Source organism: Pan troglodytes, chromosome 2, assembly GCF_028858775.2.
Source record: "Pan troglodytes isolate AG18354 chromosome 2, NHGRI_mPanTro3-v2.0_pri, whole genome shotgun sequence".
In the NCBI taxonomy this organism is placed as follows: Eukaryota; Metazoa; Chordata; class Mammalia; order Primates; family Hominidae; genus Pan; species Pan troglodytes.
Window position 1 is genome coordinate 92419637 of NC_086015.1, and position 17231 is coordinate 92436867.

Consider the following 17231-nt stretch of genomic DNA (forward strand, 5'->3'; position numbering starts at 1 on the left):
TCCATAAGGAGAGCTATACAAGTTGATCTCTAAACATTTAGTTGACTATTTATACAGTCAATAGGAAATACAACAGGTTGGAAACAAGAGGTTTCTAATTCTACATGTATTTCAGATTCTTATAGTAATTTCAGACTTTTCTTCATAAATACTTGCTGACTTCCTTAAAACTTCCTCTAAGGAAAAGGTTTGATGTGTTTTGCCTTTATTTGCTGTTACTTTGCATGTGGTTTTTCTCTTTTTATATCATTATCATGGAGTTGGACCATGTTATTTAGGTAACTGGTAGTGGGGCATGCACACTACCATCTGTGCTTTAGATAGTACAGTCCAAACAGCAGTTTGTAAAGTTGGTAAGTAGTGGGTTCATTTCTGTGTTTTAGGAAGATAATAACTGCTGTGTTGAACATGGATTTTGAGTAAGTATGGAATGTCAAGAGTGGAGGTCCATTAGATGTTTAAAGATGAGATAGATGTGAATTAGTGCTTTGTTACTAGGAATAGAGAAGATTCCAGAGATGCTTTTTGTTGGGCTTGTTTTATACTTATTAATAGTAAAAATGAAAAATTACAAAACGATTAATAACGAGAAATAATTCTCCCTTTCATTTCTGACCCCTAGTTCTTATTTACCCTTTGCAGAGTCAGTTGCTTTGTTGGATATCCTGCTAGATAGTCTGACAATGTACAAACTTTATGTATTGGTATATATGTCCCCCACCCCCTGACCCCTCACCTCCATTCCCATTTACACAAAGATAATGTAATGAATATATATCTCTGGGTCTTTGCTTAACAATATATCTTGGAATTTTTTAATTCATATAGATGTAGCTATATTCTCACTAATGTTCCATTAATATTTGTATTATATTTCATTGTATGGATATATTTAATTTACCTAGTACCCTATGGTAGACATTCGGAATATTTCCAGTTTTTTGCTTCTATAAACCATTTGTAATGTATATTGTTGTTTCTGTCTTTGAGCTTATATATGTATATTTCAAGGATGAAATTTCTATAAGTAGAACTGCTAGGTCAAATGGTATGTGTACATTTTAAATTGTGATGAGTATAGGAACATTTACATTCCCTCCAACAAGATTATCAGGTCCTGTTTCTATACACCAAAGCCATCATAGAATACATCATCTCTTTTATTTTCATAAATATGAGAGGAGAAATGGCATTTAATCTTTATAATTTTGGCCTAATAATGAATAAGAGCATGTTTTTCTATTGGAAAACAAATCCACTTGCATTTACTTTCTGCGAAATATTCTCTTGCAGTTTTCTACTAGGTTATTGACTTTTTTTTTTAACCTAACTTCTAGAAGCATTTAAATTAAGGAAATCATCAAAGAATATTTTTCAGTGTATCAGTTTGCTTTTGATTGGTTTTACGTTTTTTGGTCTGTTGATATTTTAAAATTTGTAGTAGTCAAATTTATAAAAACGTCAGGTTATGGAGTATGGTGATTGTGCTATAAATGTGTAATTTTTTAATATTTAGGTCTTTTATATAATTTTAAAAGCATATATATTGTCATGTTTACATTTTATAATTTTAGTCTATTAGTGATTTGTTTTGATTAAAAGCAAAAACTATTAAAAAAATAACTTTAGGTAGTTTCACTTGAGGATCTGCTAGATGAATTAAGATCTAAGATGTAGAGGGATTTGTCACTTGTACTACTTTAGGATTGCTAAATAATAAATAATTTTATAATTTTCCATGCTCATGATTAGGAAATCATTCATGTTCCTTTCTTTATGAATCATAAATTATTAAGAGCACATAAAGTATTTAGTAACAGTATTTCCAAATAATTTATTTAAAAAGGAGGAACTACAGAATTTGAGCCATCCCGTTATGAGTGGGATAATCAAGGTAAGCTTAGTGTGAGGAACCATGTGTCATTTATTAGATATGGTTGTTAGTATATGCTATAATATAAATGTTGGCCGAGAGTTTTATGGTGATTTTCTAACTTATGTTTTTGTGTTAATTTTATTCAACTCTTGTATCACCCTGAAAAAAATGAGATTTTGGATTTTCTCTGGAGTCCCATTATATTTGGGTGAAGCCGGACTTTGGGTTCATTTTAGATGATCCTTGTGTATATAGCTATCATTGTTGTGACCTTGTATGCCATTAAATTGTATTGCATTGTGGTCATTAGTAGGCATGAGTAGTATAATTGTTTCATTCTATAGTTCTAAAACTTAAGTATATTTCTTTGTATTTTCCTTGAAGGCACTTCTTTTAAAATCTTACAGAAAACATAATATGAATTCTAGTGATCAGTACAATTTTTTAAACCAAAATATTTTAAGTCAAATATTGATATTAGATAGCTGATACTGTTTGATAATCTTTTAATTGGAGCAAAACTCAAAGAAGCAATGAAAGTTATTCACTTATTCTTTCTAGGAGTTTCTTTGAGTTGCTGCTGTTCTTTGGAAGAGATGAGTTTTATGAAGAGCCCTTAAAGGATATTCTTGGATCATTCCAGGTAAAAAACAGTTTACTACTTCACACTTTGTCTACACTTAAAATAGACCATTATGCTCCCCCTAAATATAGCTTATTGGTTATTATTGCTTGTACGTTTTTAATGATTGCTAAGGTGACAGTGTTTAAGATCCTATTATTACTGGCTGATAAAGAAAATTCATACAATTAATTTTTAACTGTATTTCCAAGCAGTTCATAGCTGGAATTCCTATTCTACATTTGTAAGAAAAGAGCCTGCTACCACCCTTGTGGATTCCTAGAACTTAGCCCTGGTGAAAAACGATTCTTCTTTGCCAGACTTGAAGCAAGCTGTCTATCCCATGCCACTTTTTCCCTTGGCTGTACCTTGATTTTCTCTCTCATAATAGCTTTCCCAAGCTAGGAGACAGAAGATTTTTTTTTATTTTCGGGCACCTGGTATAGGAGAGAAGAGAGTAAATTCAGATGGGAATGACAAAAGAGTCAAGACCTCTCCTGTAGATGAAAGACATTTGATCTTTTTACTACTTACTGGGAAGCAACCCTGACCCACTCGGTGAAGTAAAGGAAGATGTACTTTGAGCTCCCCCTAGGGGTGAAGTGTCCCTGATCACCCATTTAGAACTGAAATATACAGACAACATATCTTATATTTGTTAACCATGGTGTTAAAGGCTTATAGACAACCAGTACTGCTGTATTAGGTACGTTATATTGAACATTCTTCTTTAACCATTCTTACCTTCAGCAGAAGAGGTAAAAATACTTGTTTTCATGGAACTTATGTTCCAATTAGAGTATATATTCAAGTATTTAAAACTTACTAATTTTCCATTCTCCGTAATCCATTCTTAAACTTTTACTTGGCAAATGTTTATTGAGTCCCCACAGTGTGCTAATGCACTAAGGTCTAAGAAAAACAGTAGTAAGCAAAACAGAAAAAATCTTCCTATTGTGGAGTTATTAATGATTCTGGTATAGGGACAGAAAGACAATCAAACCTTTATAAATGAAAAATTGACAGATTCCTTAGAGAAAAATAAAGGAGGACGGGGATAGTGCTGGCATGGTGATATTGGGGAAGGATATTTCAGTATTAAATGGGGAGGTAAAGAAATACCTCATAGAGATGTTGGCTGACCACTGATAATGGGAACCACTGAAATGTTTGGAGTAGATGAGGGACAATATTTAACTTCCACTTTAAATGTATGAAAAACATAACATTTGTGAAGGGATATATCCTTTATTTTTTCCCTTGTAAGCAGGGTGCCCATTCAGTTATCAAAATAATAAATTTCTCAAGGAAAAGTTAATGGTTTTGCATACTTTTCTATCTCCTGCTCTGATCCTTTGACACTCTCTAATCCTGGCTGATTCTAAAGCCCATATACTACCCCCCTCCCCCAACCTTTTAAAAATCTCTGCCATTTCTGCCACTTTTGTTACTGTGGCTTCTTCCTACTCTGAATTTCCTTGAGCCTCTAACTCCTATCTTCTAGGATAGGTTTTACCTTTTGCTGTCATGTTATCTTTACCTAGAGAAACATCCTTCATTTGCTGACCTGAGCTTATGCTGTAGGTGCTTCACAGGCCTGTGCCCTTAGGAACTCAGGAAGGGCCAACATGTAGTCCATCATGTATACCTCTCTAAAACCTTGTATTTTCCAAGCTTATGAATTCTCCAGGCTTTTGACTGACACTGATAATAGTGACCAATAGTGATAAGTGACTAATTCAGTGACAACCCCAAATGTAACTTTTTGAAATATTTTTAATAAATTGTACTGTGCAAGTTAAGTGCAAACCCTAGCTCCGTGGTGGTTCATCTCCATACATCTTTCATACAGATTCATACCAGCATAAGATGGTGTTCTTTCTCGTCTCCCATAAGTAGGACAAACACAGTCCTACTCATATTTTAATGTACATAAAGATCACCTGGGGATCTTGTTAAAATTTAGATTACGAATCAGTAGTTGTGGGAGGGGGCCTGATAGTCTGCATTTCTGATAAGCTCCAAGGTGATATTAATGCTGCTAGTCCCTGAACCACACTTTGAATCCCAAGGTATTCTTTGTTGGATTTGAGTTAACTTCTCTTTCCTCCCGCTGTATTTCAACTGTGAGTTTACCAGCTTTGCTGCTTACACTGTGTCATCCTGGGCGAGTTTCATAATTTCTGTACCAGTTTCTTTATTTGTAAAATGGAGGCAATAACTATACTTACTGCATAGTCACTTTATGGGTTAAATGAGTAAAGTGCTTGGCATAATTCCTGGCAAAATGATCATGTCACTGTTTTTAAGGTAGGCAGTAGAGCCTGTCTGGTGAAGGGTATGGGTTCTCAAGTCTTACTACCTGGATTTTTATTTTTACAATAATACCAAAACCAAGCTATTAGATTTATTATTTTCTTCCATGAATTTCTGATCTCCTAAAATCTGAGTTGTTCAAGTAGAAATTTTTAACTCTTCTTACCTATAATTTTTCCTCTCCGTTATTTCTAGAAGAAACTTCATTCTTAGAGCCAAATGTTCCATTTACTGGCTTCCGAAAGTTTTCTTCTTAGCCTTTTACTTCCAGTAGTTTTTGTTTACATTTCTCATATGATGCATCTGCCTCATCATCATCATTATACTAGCAGTTTTCGAGATTCCCAATGAAGTGACAAAAATAATGTAAAATGAGGGAAAATAATAATGATACATGCTGGAAATTAGGATGGGAACTTTATGTCAGTTGCTCAGGGATGAAGCCAGATTGACAGATGGGCCAAACAATACTTGATTGACTGAATGCGATGAAACAGGGAAATGTGTGAGAGAGGAAAAGATAATATAGAGAGAAAGAGAGAACTTCCACTGGTATCCAGTCATGTCCCCCTCTATCCCCTGCTTGTAACAACAAGGGCTGGAGGAAATAGCAGGTGGTAGGGATTTGGGGTGTGGTCAACCTCATTCTTGTTGCTGCTTCTCAGAAGTGCATCAGGCATGCAGCAGAGCCTAAAGGACAGAAATCCTGAGTGACTTTTATACCCATATTAAAAGTAAGATATATGGGCCAGGCACAGTGGTTCACCCCTGTAATCCCAGCACTTTGGGAGGCCGAGGCGGGCAGATCACCTGAGGATGGGAACTCGAGACCAGCCTGACCAACATGGAGAAATCTCATCCCTACTATAAAAATACAAAATTAGCAGGTCGTGGCGGCTCATGCCTGTAATCCCAGCTACTTGGGAGGCCGAGGCAGGAGAATCGCTTGAACCTGAGAGGCAGAGGTTGCAGTGAGCTGAGATCACACCATCGCACTCCAGCCAGGGCAACAAGAGCGAAACTCTGTCTCAAAAGAAAAAAAAACACATACATACATACATATATACACACACACACACACATATGCACATATATATGTATGTATATATGTTGTGTGTGTGTGTGTATATATGTATATATATGGCTTTTCATGAGAGCATTCTTCCCACTGAGAGAATGAGGGTATGATCCAAACTAAATGCAGCCAGCCCCATTACCCAGAGGTAAGAAAGTCTCATAAGAGAGGTGTGGTTGTCTTTCACTGAAGCATCCTCTTTACTCTCTCATAGGCCATGATCTACCAAATTAAACTGTAGTACATGTAAACTTTCTTCTTCTCTCTGTTTGGGCATGAAGGATTTGACAGAGACTTATTCACCTGCTAGTAAAACAGTTCTCTGTTCTAGATGTTCTAGGTAAAGACAACTAAAGAGGATAAATACCTCAGTTATCATCAGTTAACTGGAAAGATAAGACAGTTTAAAAAAATTTTTTCGTAAAGGATCTGTTACGTTTTTGCTGAGGTTGAGTTTATAATATCTTCCATGAATATAAGTGAAATTGCAAAGAAGGGACAACCCGAAAGAACATACAGAGGTAAAATATTATATAGAGATGGAACTATCAAATTGAAAGTACAGTGAAGGCAATTAGCAGATTAACTCCAGTAAAAACCAAATTAATGAAGGAAATAATATCTAAAATGTAATTTAATTTTCAACTCATAATTACTTACAGACATAACTTGATTCTACTTTTTAATTTTGGGGATAAAGGAAAGTTCCTGAAAATGTAGGACTCATGTAGAACAAACAGGATTCCCACAAAGGAAAAAATCAAATCAGGCTGGCAATAAAATTCTCTATAGTAACAAATGCCAGCATAAATAATGTCTGGATTTTTTTAAGAGGAAAAATATGATTTAATAATATAGTTGTCAAGCCCTATAGTTTATAAGATAGAGCAACAGAAATAAATAGTCTAAATACTTGGAAACAAACTGATGACAGGTCTTTTATCAGGACAACAAAGTAGTATGCCAGGTGATCAAAATAAAGAATTTACAAATGGGGTCATTACAGAATAAAAGAAATAGGACTGACCTGAGGAAAAAATAAGGCATTTTTATTATGGTTATCATGAAGAATCCATTAATGTCTAATGATTCCAGAAAAGGAAAATACAAATTGTAAAAAGCACACACAATAATCTGGAACTAGAATCTCAGATTATGGTATTGATTGGATGGAGATAAGGAAGATAGAATCAAATGTATTTTTGGGCATCTATGCGGAAATAACTACAGGGTGGTGACATTTGTTAAGGGAGCAGTGATTATATAAGGGGAAGTGCAGCATAGAGAAAGATGTTAAGTTTCATTCTAGACACACTGAGTTTTAAATGTCTGGAACTTATCAGTACTATTGCCCAATAGATGGTTAGTGTAAAAAAAAAAAAAACAACCAAGAACATTTACTACTTTTATAAATTAAGAGAAACATAGATGTTTTAGTTGTTGTTGTTGTTGTTTTAATAATAAGGGAAAAAAGCAACTGTGGGGTAGTAACTGAAATGCCAACTAAACCAGTAATCTAAAAGTCTTACTACCAAAGCTCTGCAAGTGTTTTAATGAGCCTGCCCTGACGTTAGAGAAAAGTCTGTCCTTATCCCGTGAAGCCAGTATATAAGTCGCAAAGATCTTTTTTGTTCAGGCTAGAAGTAGGACTTAATAAAGCCTTCTTTCCCTGAGACACAACCTGTTTTTTATTTGCTTGTCCTTTGGGTCAGTCAGGAAAGGGAGTTAGGAAGTGGTATGGGATATCATGTCCCAAGCAGGAGGCTCAAGGCTATCTCACTGCGTAATATACCATAGGAGAAGTGGAAAAAATCATCAAAAGTAAAAGAGCCAGCCACATGAAAGGAGTTGAAAAGCCCACCCTCCTTTGTGGGGCAAGTGTTGATCTCCCCTAAGAAATGAGTGTATAGTCATCATAAACCAGCAAACCTCCCAGATTTTATTATTTTTAGCTAAGATGAAGACGTTTAGAACTACTGACTTTCCACTAAAACCTCAAAACCTGGACCATGGCCCTTCTCTAGAGTACTTGGAATAAGTTTCCCAAAGACTTAATTTGGGAAGGTCCTAATCTTGGTAGTCACAACAACCTTTGTAGTGCTAGCTAAAAGGCTTTAAAAGAAAACAACCATATCAGCTTAATAGCAAAGCATTTTTTGAGGCGAATTTTCAAAACTGTGCTACCATATTTTCTGCTCAAATAGTTCTCTCTTGGGTCTACTCAACTGCACTTTGACTGTGTGACAAATCAAAACCACAATGAGATACCATCTCACACCAGTTAGAATGGCAATCATTAAAAAGTCAGGAAACAACAGGTGCTGGAGAGGATGTGGAGAAATAGGAACACTTTTACACTGTTGGTGGGACTGTAAACTAGTTCAACCATTGTGGAAGTCAGTGTGGCGATTCCTCAGGGATCTAGAACTGGAAATACCATTTGACCCAGCCATCCCATTACTGGGTATATACCCAAAGGATTATAAATCATGCTGCTATAAAGACACATGCACACATATGTTTATTGCGGCATTATTCACAATAGCAAAGACTTGGAACCAACCCAAATGTCCAACAATGATAGACTGGATTAAGAAAATGTGGCACATATACACCATGGAATACTATGCAGCCATAAAAAATGATGAGTTCATGTCGTTTGTAGGGACATGGATGAAACTGGAAATCATCATTCTCAGTAAACTATCGCAAGAACAAAAAACCAAACACTGCATATTCTCACTCATAGGTGGGAATTGAACAATGAGAACACATGGACACAGGAAGGGGAACATCACACTCTGGGGACTGTTGTGGGGTGGGGGGAGGGGGGAGGGATAGCATTGGGAGATATACCTAATGCAAGATGACGAGTTAGTGGGTGCGCGCACCAGCATGGCACATGTATACATATGTAACTAACCTGCATAATGTGCACATGTACCCTAAAACTTAAAGTATAATAATAAATTTAAAAAAAAACCAATAATTATTGGAGACTAACTAGCCCACTTTGTAGCTTAGGCAGCACTGTGACCTGCTGCCTTGACTGACTCCAGTGTTCTTTCTGCTAAATCAAATTTTATATTTATTTCTTTGTATGCAAACCTGTGCTCAAAAAATCTTGCATGCACCTTAATTCTGCTTCAAGGCCTGTGTTAGGATGATGACAGTAGTTAGAACAGTGACAATTAATATGGTAGCCATATTAATTCATTACTTATTTTAAAATGCTAATGATAGGGTTGTACTTCCATTAGCATGGCAACTACCAACTAATTTTGAAATATGACTATGCTGTTAGTTGATGGTTTTACTGTAGTTATGATTGGCTTCCTCTTCAGATAAAACTCTGCTAATTAAAAGTAGCATGTACATTTATTACTTTTTACTTATTAAACAAGGAATAATTATTCATATTTTAAATATTCTTTTTTTCAAGTCCCAAAAAGGATATCCTTAAATAGCTCAATAAATACATAATTCTACTTATTTTTAAAAAAATCAAATAATGTAACTTACAGGCATTCATACATTTTTATAATTTTGAGACTGAGAGTCATCTTAAAAATTATTAATCCAATTCCCTTATTTTACATATCTGAAAATTAAGTTGCAACAGAGTTGAGGTTTATAGAAGCAGAATGAGGGCCTAAGTCTTACTCTTAACCCAGCATTCTAATTATTTCTATGCCATATTCCCTAATCTATTATAAAGATATGCTTATATGTTTACAGTAATGTATATGGCAAAAGAATAGGTTTAAATGTTTTATTTATACTGCTATCTTGAGAGCTTTATTGTCTAAGCTTTTAAAACCTTCTAAAGACTGCCTTATTAGGAATGGGGAGGGATGAAGAAACTTTAGTTTGGTGATCTGAGTGGTAGTCGATAGAGGCCTAGACTAGAATGGTAATTGTAGAAATGGCAAGGAAGAAGCAAATCAGGAGATGGTGAAGAAAATTGACATGATAATCAATAGAAGACAAACATGATTTTTACATTCAGCCCCAAACACAAATATAAAAACAAATAATACCTAAGACCAGGGTCTCCAGACTTCTGATATACTATACAGTTTTTAAAATACAGTTTGAGCACATATCCCCTTTATGCGTATATTACTTACGCACATGTACTCATACTATATACATTATAAAACAAAAGTACATTTAAAAAGGATGAAACTAAAATAATGTTTTAAATTCAACAGTATAAAGTCAGTGACATTAGTGTGATTATAGCGTATTTTTGAAAAATTTTCAAAATTACTGTATCACAGTGATATAGTAATTCAAAGTCTGATTTTAGGTTCAGTTTACTTTGATGTTTGGTCATAAGTTGAAAGGATACTTTTGATAGAAAATTTTCTTGTCTGAGCATTAGGACAAGTACCTAATGCATGTGGTGCTTAAAACCTAGGTGATGGGTTGATAGGTGCAGAAAACCACCATGGTACGTGTATACCTATGTAACAAACCTGTATATTCAGCACATGTATCCAAGAACTTAAAGTAAAATAAATAATAAATCCAAACAAAGATGAGCAAAATAAAAAAAAAGAAAATTTTCCTTTCTGAATCATGATGCTCAGTTTAAAATGCCTTCCGTGAATTATGCAAAATTTGACTACCAAATTTGTATTCCTAAAGTCAATCCATGTTTTCTTTAATACTAACCACTTTTAACAATGAATTAAAAACTCATTAAAATGTTCCAGTTGAAAATTTTTTCAACAGAAAATTCTTAAGTTTTTTAATGGCATAATAGAAGCATTATACATGACATACTGATTTTTGGCAACAGCAATCATGTAATAAATGCAGATACTTCCAAATGTTCATTTTAAATCATTTTCTTTGTAAAAACTTTCTATTGAAAAACAGTAACTTCTTTCATTGTTATAACTGTCCCCTTATCTCAGAATGATTAATTTTTGAAAATGCCAGGTAAATATTCCTCAGGAACCTATCATAAAAAAAGAATGGCAAATTAAACATGATTGCCTTTTTGTAAAGGAAAAATGCATAACATCCTTAAATTTTATAACTTTATGAAGTGCTTTGCTATGAGATAACCAATGAATGTGTAATAAGATTTATGATTATTCTCATCTCATTTCAAAGTATTATAAAGACTACTGTATTTCAAAGATTATGTTTTTATAATATTAACCATATTGAAGACCTTTTACATTTTTGTCTTAATTTGCTGCAGTAACTTGCTTATGAGTGAATTGGATAGGTGGTGTTCTGTAGCTTTATTCTGGAATCTTCATTTCGTTCAGACTCCATAGTGCTTCCATTTACACAGATTTCCATAAAACCCTATTTTGATTAAAAAGTTACTTATTATTGAGAATGTATCTTCTCTGGCACACCTTTCCCTTCCTGTCTGTTTGAAAAAACTTTTAACCACCTAAGAAGATGTCAACACTTAAGATAGTAATGCAAGACCTTCCTCTTACATAATAATGTAGCACAAATGTTCAATATGGCAGGAGAAGAAATTAAGTTTATTATGGATTAAGGTAGCTAGTAGAAGCTTCTTGGGGAAAGTGGGATTGTGTAAAGATAGGATTTAGATACGTTCATGGAAGTTGTAGGAGAATGACATGAGAAATGGCATAGGTAAGAAAAGACAAGGTGAATTTTGGGAGATGTGGAAGAGACCAGGCTGAAGAAAAGAACTCATGATGTGCAATAGGTGAATGAGTAGGCAGGTAAGTCCAGAAGTCCTTAAATTTGAGATTAAAGTTGTAAGACTTTCATCCTATGATAAACTGCTGACGGATCCAGACCAATTATGTAGAATGGCCAGAACACTGATCCATAGCTTCACAGACACATGTTGTAGGTGCCTTCTCTAAAATGGCAACCAGTTCAGGGAAAAGAATCTTCCTTTTGGGGTAAAATATTAAGAAATGTTTTCTGAAAGAAGTGAGGGAGTTGTATTTTCGCTCTACCTTTGGCCAACACACAAAGTTGAATGGAAGTAATTAAGGGGATTATATTTAGCACAGTGTAATGTGGGTATCAATAATAGTAGACTGATGACTTAATAAAGGATTAAGTTGATATAGAGGCACAATTTATTATTTAAGTAAATATTCTAGAAAAATACAATATGTATGGCTGGGTACGGTGGCTCACACCTGTAATCCCAGCACTTTGGGAGACGGAGGTGGGCAGATCACCTGAGGTGAGGAGTTCGATACCAGCCTGGCCAGCATGGTGAAACACTGTCTCCACTAATAATACAAAAATTAGCTAGGCATGGTGGTGGGCGCCTGTAATCTCAGCTACTCAGGAGGGTGAGGCAGGAGAAACACTTGAACCTGGGAGGCCGTGGTTGCAGTGAGCCAAGGTTGCACCACTGCACTCCTGCCTGGGTGACAGAGTGAGGCTCTGAGTCTCAAAAAAAAGGAAAGAAAAAAAGAAAGAAAAATACAATGTGTATATATACCCTAGGAGAGAATAAGTTGTGCATTCTACAGTAATTTAAGTGCTTCCTTATTCACTTCGAGGTTTTAAATTGAATATCATCCAAAAAAGCCACTATTCTATTTAAGAAACGAGGAGCCAAAAAATACTTGTAAGCTTATTGTTCTTTCTTCGTCTTTTTAAGTAGACCAAAATGAAATCTTTATTTCATCTGTTTCCTATCCTGAGCTATTTTCCATAAGAGTGGTCTCCAAAATATGGTATTTTTGACCCACGAAGTGTACATACACAAAAACACCATTTATAATTAATTTTTATCTTAGAAAAATGAATGGAAGCTAGTTTACTAATTTTTAACAAAGATCGGCAAGAGTCAAGTATATAATTCATAATGTAATCATTTATGGGAGTAGACACTAAATGTGGGAGGTGTAATATTAAAAGTGTCCCAGAGTTGCCTGTGGGTGGGAGTTGTTAAATATTCAAATTATCAGGGCTTTCCCCTAGAAATTCTGATTCAGTAGGTCTAAATTAGGTCCTAGGAATCTGTTTTTTAAAAAGAGCTCTAAGTGTTTCTTATTTTCAGCCAACTTCAGGAAGTTGGAAATACATCTTGACTTAGTCGTAAGTCCAGTTCTAAGTCCCATAGTACTGACTGATGCCTCACCTATCCTTAGACAACTAGAAAGATGGATTGTCCCAGGACTGAGCAGCAGAACTAAGCTCACCAATGACTCAGGGACTGGTGTCCAACTTACCTTATTTCTCATGCTTTGATTGGACCAAAAGCTAGCTTAGAGTAGTTGAATTTTCGGGGCAGTCATCTGTATGTCTAGAGTAATTTGGGAGCTTGCTACCTTGCTTACCTTGGGAGGTTTCAGTTGATCATTGTTTTTACCCATGAAGCTGTTCCCAAGAATCATTACAGTCTTCCATGTATGTTAAATTCATGGCTGATCAATACCTTTATATTTACCCCATATTTAATGAATGCTTTAACATGCTGACATGTGGAAATGCAGAAATTTCATGCCAAGGAAATTAGATGCCCTAAAATAAAATATTTATTCAAACTGTTAAAATACTAGAAGAAATAATAGCTAATGTCTTTTGGGTGCTTACTAGGTGCTAGGCACTGTTCCAAGCACTTTCTAGTACTGTATATTATTACTTCATCCTCACAACAATCCTATGAAGTAGGTGTTTTAGTATCCATTTTACAGAGGAATTGACTGATAGAGCAGAGAGGTTAAGTAACTTGCCCATTGTTGGTAGGATTTTTGTTTGCTTGATTGCTTAATTTGGGACCAACCTTAAATAACTTAGAAGATATTTATTTTCATAATGTTTGACTATTTATAAGTGATGTTTTGACTGGACTGAATGATTATTTTAAAACTTGGTTTCTTCTACTACTTTCTTCTCTCATAAAACAAGTAAAACCTCTTTTGTATATTTTAACCAGGAATGCAACGTGGCATATATAAATCACTTTATAATCTCAGCAAATTATGAAAGAATATGACAGTTTAATAAAAGCAAAGTGTTTGTAGCCACTTTGAATATGTAGCTTTGATTCATCTAATAACATTTCTGAAAATATGTTTTTTAAATTCTGAAGCTTTGCTTTATAACTGCTACTACGTTTTTAATATCAGAGATTTTGTGAGCACAGAATTAAATTCTGGCAATTGCTTGTGTTTTGATTGATGTACAATACTCAGTTTTTTTTTTTCAACATTGCCAGTTTCTACATCTAGTTTTTTCTTAACGCTTTAAGCTCTATTTACGCATTTTTGAAAATAATACTTTTACTAGATATTCAGTTAATCTTTTTAAATTGTCAAATTCGATTCTCTGAACCATTTTAAAAAACAATACCTTGGCTGGACATGGTGGCTCACGCCTGTAATCCCAGCACTTTGGGAGGCCGAGGCAGGCGGATCATGAGGTCAAGAGATTGAGACTATCCTGGCTAACACGGTGAAACTCTGTCTCTACTAAAAATACAAAAAATTAGCTGGGCATGGGGACACGCGCCTGTAGTCCCAGCTACTTGGGAGGCTGAGGCAGGAGAATCGCTTGAACCTGGGAGGCAGAGGTTGCAGCGAGCCAAGATCGTGCCACTGCACTCCAGCCTGGGCATCAAAGTTAAGACTCCATCTCAAAAAAAAAACAAAAAAAACAAAAAAAACCAACAATATCTAATAAAGTATGTAATGAACCAAAAAGCATAATCAAACTATACAGATCTTATAAATCTAGATCTAATAAATGAGATTTATATATTCAGTAAACTAAGATTCATTGCTTACAAACTTGTTACAAATTTCATGTTATAATGACAAGTCCAAGCAGATTCTCTGAAAAACATTTCAAATATCTTTTTTTAAAAACCTAGAAAATGTATGGACAAATTCACAACTATTGCCCAACTTAACAATACATCTTTATCTTAAATCTAAAGCAAAGTAGAGGTTGGATTTACTTATTTATAGATTTATTTCTTTAACCTGTCATTTTTTTAATCCCAGAACTGCAAATCTAATTATCCAACAAAGGGAAACAGAATCTCCATCTTCCAGCCTTCTACCACGATTTAGATTATATATTTGGGATCAGGACAGGAGACTTTTGTCTACCTGCCAGCCAGAGAGAGACTTTACATTTAGCAGACACCCCATGCCCCCTGCCCTACCACACTCTCTTTTTCTTGTCAGGCTCTTGCCTGCCATTGTTAAGAGAAATTTTATGAACCTTTATATAAATTTAACTGAACATTTAAGTTTCAGTTTTTTGCAACCTGGTTCTTTTCCTAGAAATGATGTGTCCTTTAGGTTACACGTCATCCCTATTTGGGATTTTCTAAGTCCAATTATACAGATACTGCTGTATAACCTTTGGCATTAAAGCCTATTTGTGTTCATGGGGTTTCGACACCCTACTTAGGTTACAATAGTAACCCTTTCTCTTTTATAATTTAATAGCTGCCTCACTGGCCATCAGTCATTTTATTGACAATGATGATCAAGTTTAGTTTTTAACCCCTTTAAATTCACAGAGCCAAAATGATTTTTCTCTCCTAGGAATGCCAGAATCACCTCCGCAGATATGGAAATGTGAATCTGGAACTGGTGACTCGAATCATTAGAGATGGTGGCCCATGGGAAGATCCAGTGTTGCAAGCTGTCCTTAAAGCTCAGCCAGCATCTCAGGAGATAGGTACTTCAGGAGATTCAAAATCAAACCAACATTTGTGAGAAGCAAATACACTTTCATTTACTAACTAGAGCAGTAATAGTAATTTTTCTTCATTTTATAATACTGAATAATGGGAGTGATGTATTTTCACATGAAAAGTGTTTGTTTTTCTAAACTGGCCCAAAGTGACTTCTGACACCCGGATCGGTACATTTATTTCTCGTAATGGAAATTCTCAGTGGTAACACATCTACTAGATGTTATTTATTTACAGAGAGTGTATTTTTGTCACTTCAGTTATATTATTAAAATTTAAGTAGAAACATCTTTTTTTTTTTTTTTTTTTTTTTTAAGAAACAAAAAGTCTGCTTTTCATGAAAGCACATGGAATCTCACTTCCCTTACACAGGAAACTTAATGAGGGCTGGAACTCTGAATTTTTGTCACTACTACTGCATATCCTATAGCTAGCCCAGTGCTTGGTACAGAGTAGATGCTTATTATAAGTATTTGTTGATTGAATGAATGACCACATGATGAATGTGTGAGTGAATAAGTGACTAACTGAATGAATAAATTTGAATTCTAGAGCAGTATTTCCCAAACTTCATGCATTAGAAGTTTTGTCTTATACCCTTACTACCTGCATATTTCTTTGATATCACCTCCTGTCCAATCTGATTTAACAGCGGTCCTTTGTAGGCCAAAATTTCCTTTCAAGGCAGGAGGCTTTGTCAACTGCTGTTAATTCTTTTTTAAAATGTTCCCCATATCATTCCTGAACCCCAGAACATTTTGGATCACCAAAACTGTAGAATGTAAGCTCAGTAACAGTGAATAAGCACTGAAGTGTAGAAAACATTTAAAAGTGTGGAGAGAGCCAATGGAGTTTAGTTATGAGACAGCCAAGAGGAAAAAAACAAGACCTCCCAACCCTGGAACCAGTTAGACCTTGGTTTTGTGAAAAAGACATTTCATACCACAAATTTTGTTGAGCAGGTTATTTCTGTTAGTCACAGGCTAAGGGGTTAGGGTGGGTTGTGAATGCAGTTAAGTGGAGGAGGAGCTGTGAAGGGATGGGAGGTGGGACAAGACTAGGAGGATAGGGCTAAGGTATATGTGACAGTGTTATGAAGAACCCAAGGGGTAAAAAGGACACTGGTGTTTGATATGTGGATCTTGGAAAGGGAGTTAAAAAAAAAAACTAAAAGGGAGAGAGTTGTTGCTGAGGAGGAAGAGTTGGATTACTGAAGAAGTATGAAGAGTCAAATATAGGGAAGGCAAGGGTGACAGACTGGAGGAAATTATGAGGAGACTGCATGTGCCCAGAGGGGAAGAAGCTAGACAAAGACAGAGTTTCAAGAGAAGTGAGGACAGGGGAGAAGAAAGTTTGAGCTTTTAAGGGATAGATTTAGGCTTCACTCGTAGGATCTAGAATAAACCTGTTGTTGGTTCGTCTGAGGGCTGATGGCCTTTTAGGCTGGGAATTACATTAAAATAATAAATACTCCTTTGATACCTATACTAGCATACTTCACACTTTGGGAAAAGCTGCTCTAGAGCCTCATTGATATGGATGACTTTTCTCTAGTTGGTGATCATTAGGGGAAAGACCAGAGTGAAGTTATCTTTGCATTAACTATACAAATCAGTGTTTGCATATCATATATTGTAAACAGAATTGCAAGACAAATTTT

General features: G+C 35.2%; 1 protein-coding gene across 14 annotated transcripts in view; it reads left to right on the top strand.

Annotated features, from left to right (window-relative positions):
- The window catches only part of ZNF654 (zinc finger protein 654), an 85561-nt gene that overhangs the window by 51608 nt on the left and 16722 nt on the right, over positions 1-17231 (top strand). For 8 of the 14 annotated variants that reach the window (XM_024355574.3, XM_016941514.3, XM_063806914.1 and 5 more), the window contains one exon: positions 2438-2519. In XM_024355574.3, coding sequence (XP_024211342.1) covers positions 2438-2519 — 82 coding nt within the window. Of the gene's footprint in view, positions 1-2437; positions 2520-15419; positions 15556-17231 lie in introns of all 14 variants that reach the window. The other 6 variants (XM_016941513.3, XM_016941512.4, XM_054680813.2 and 3 more) reach the window with 1 other exon arrangement.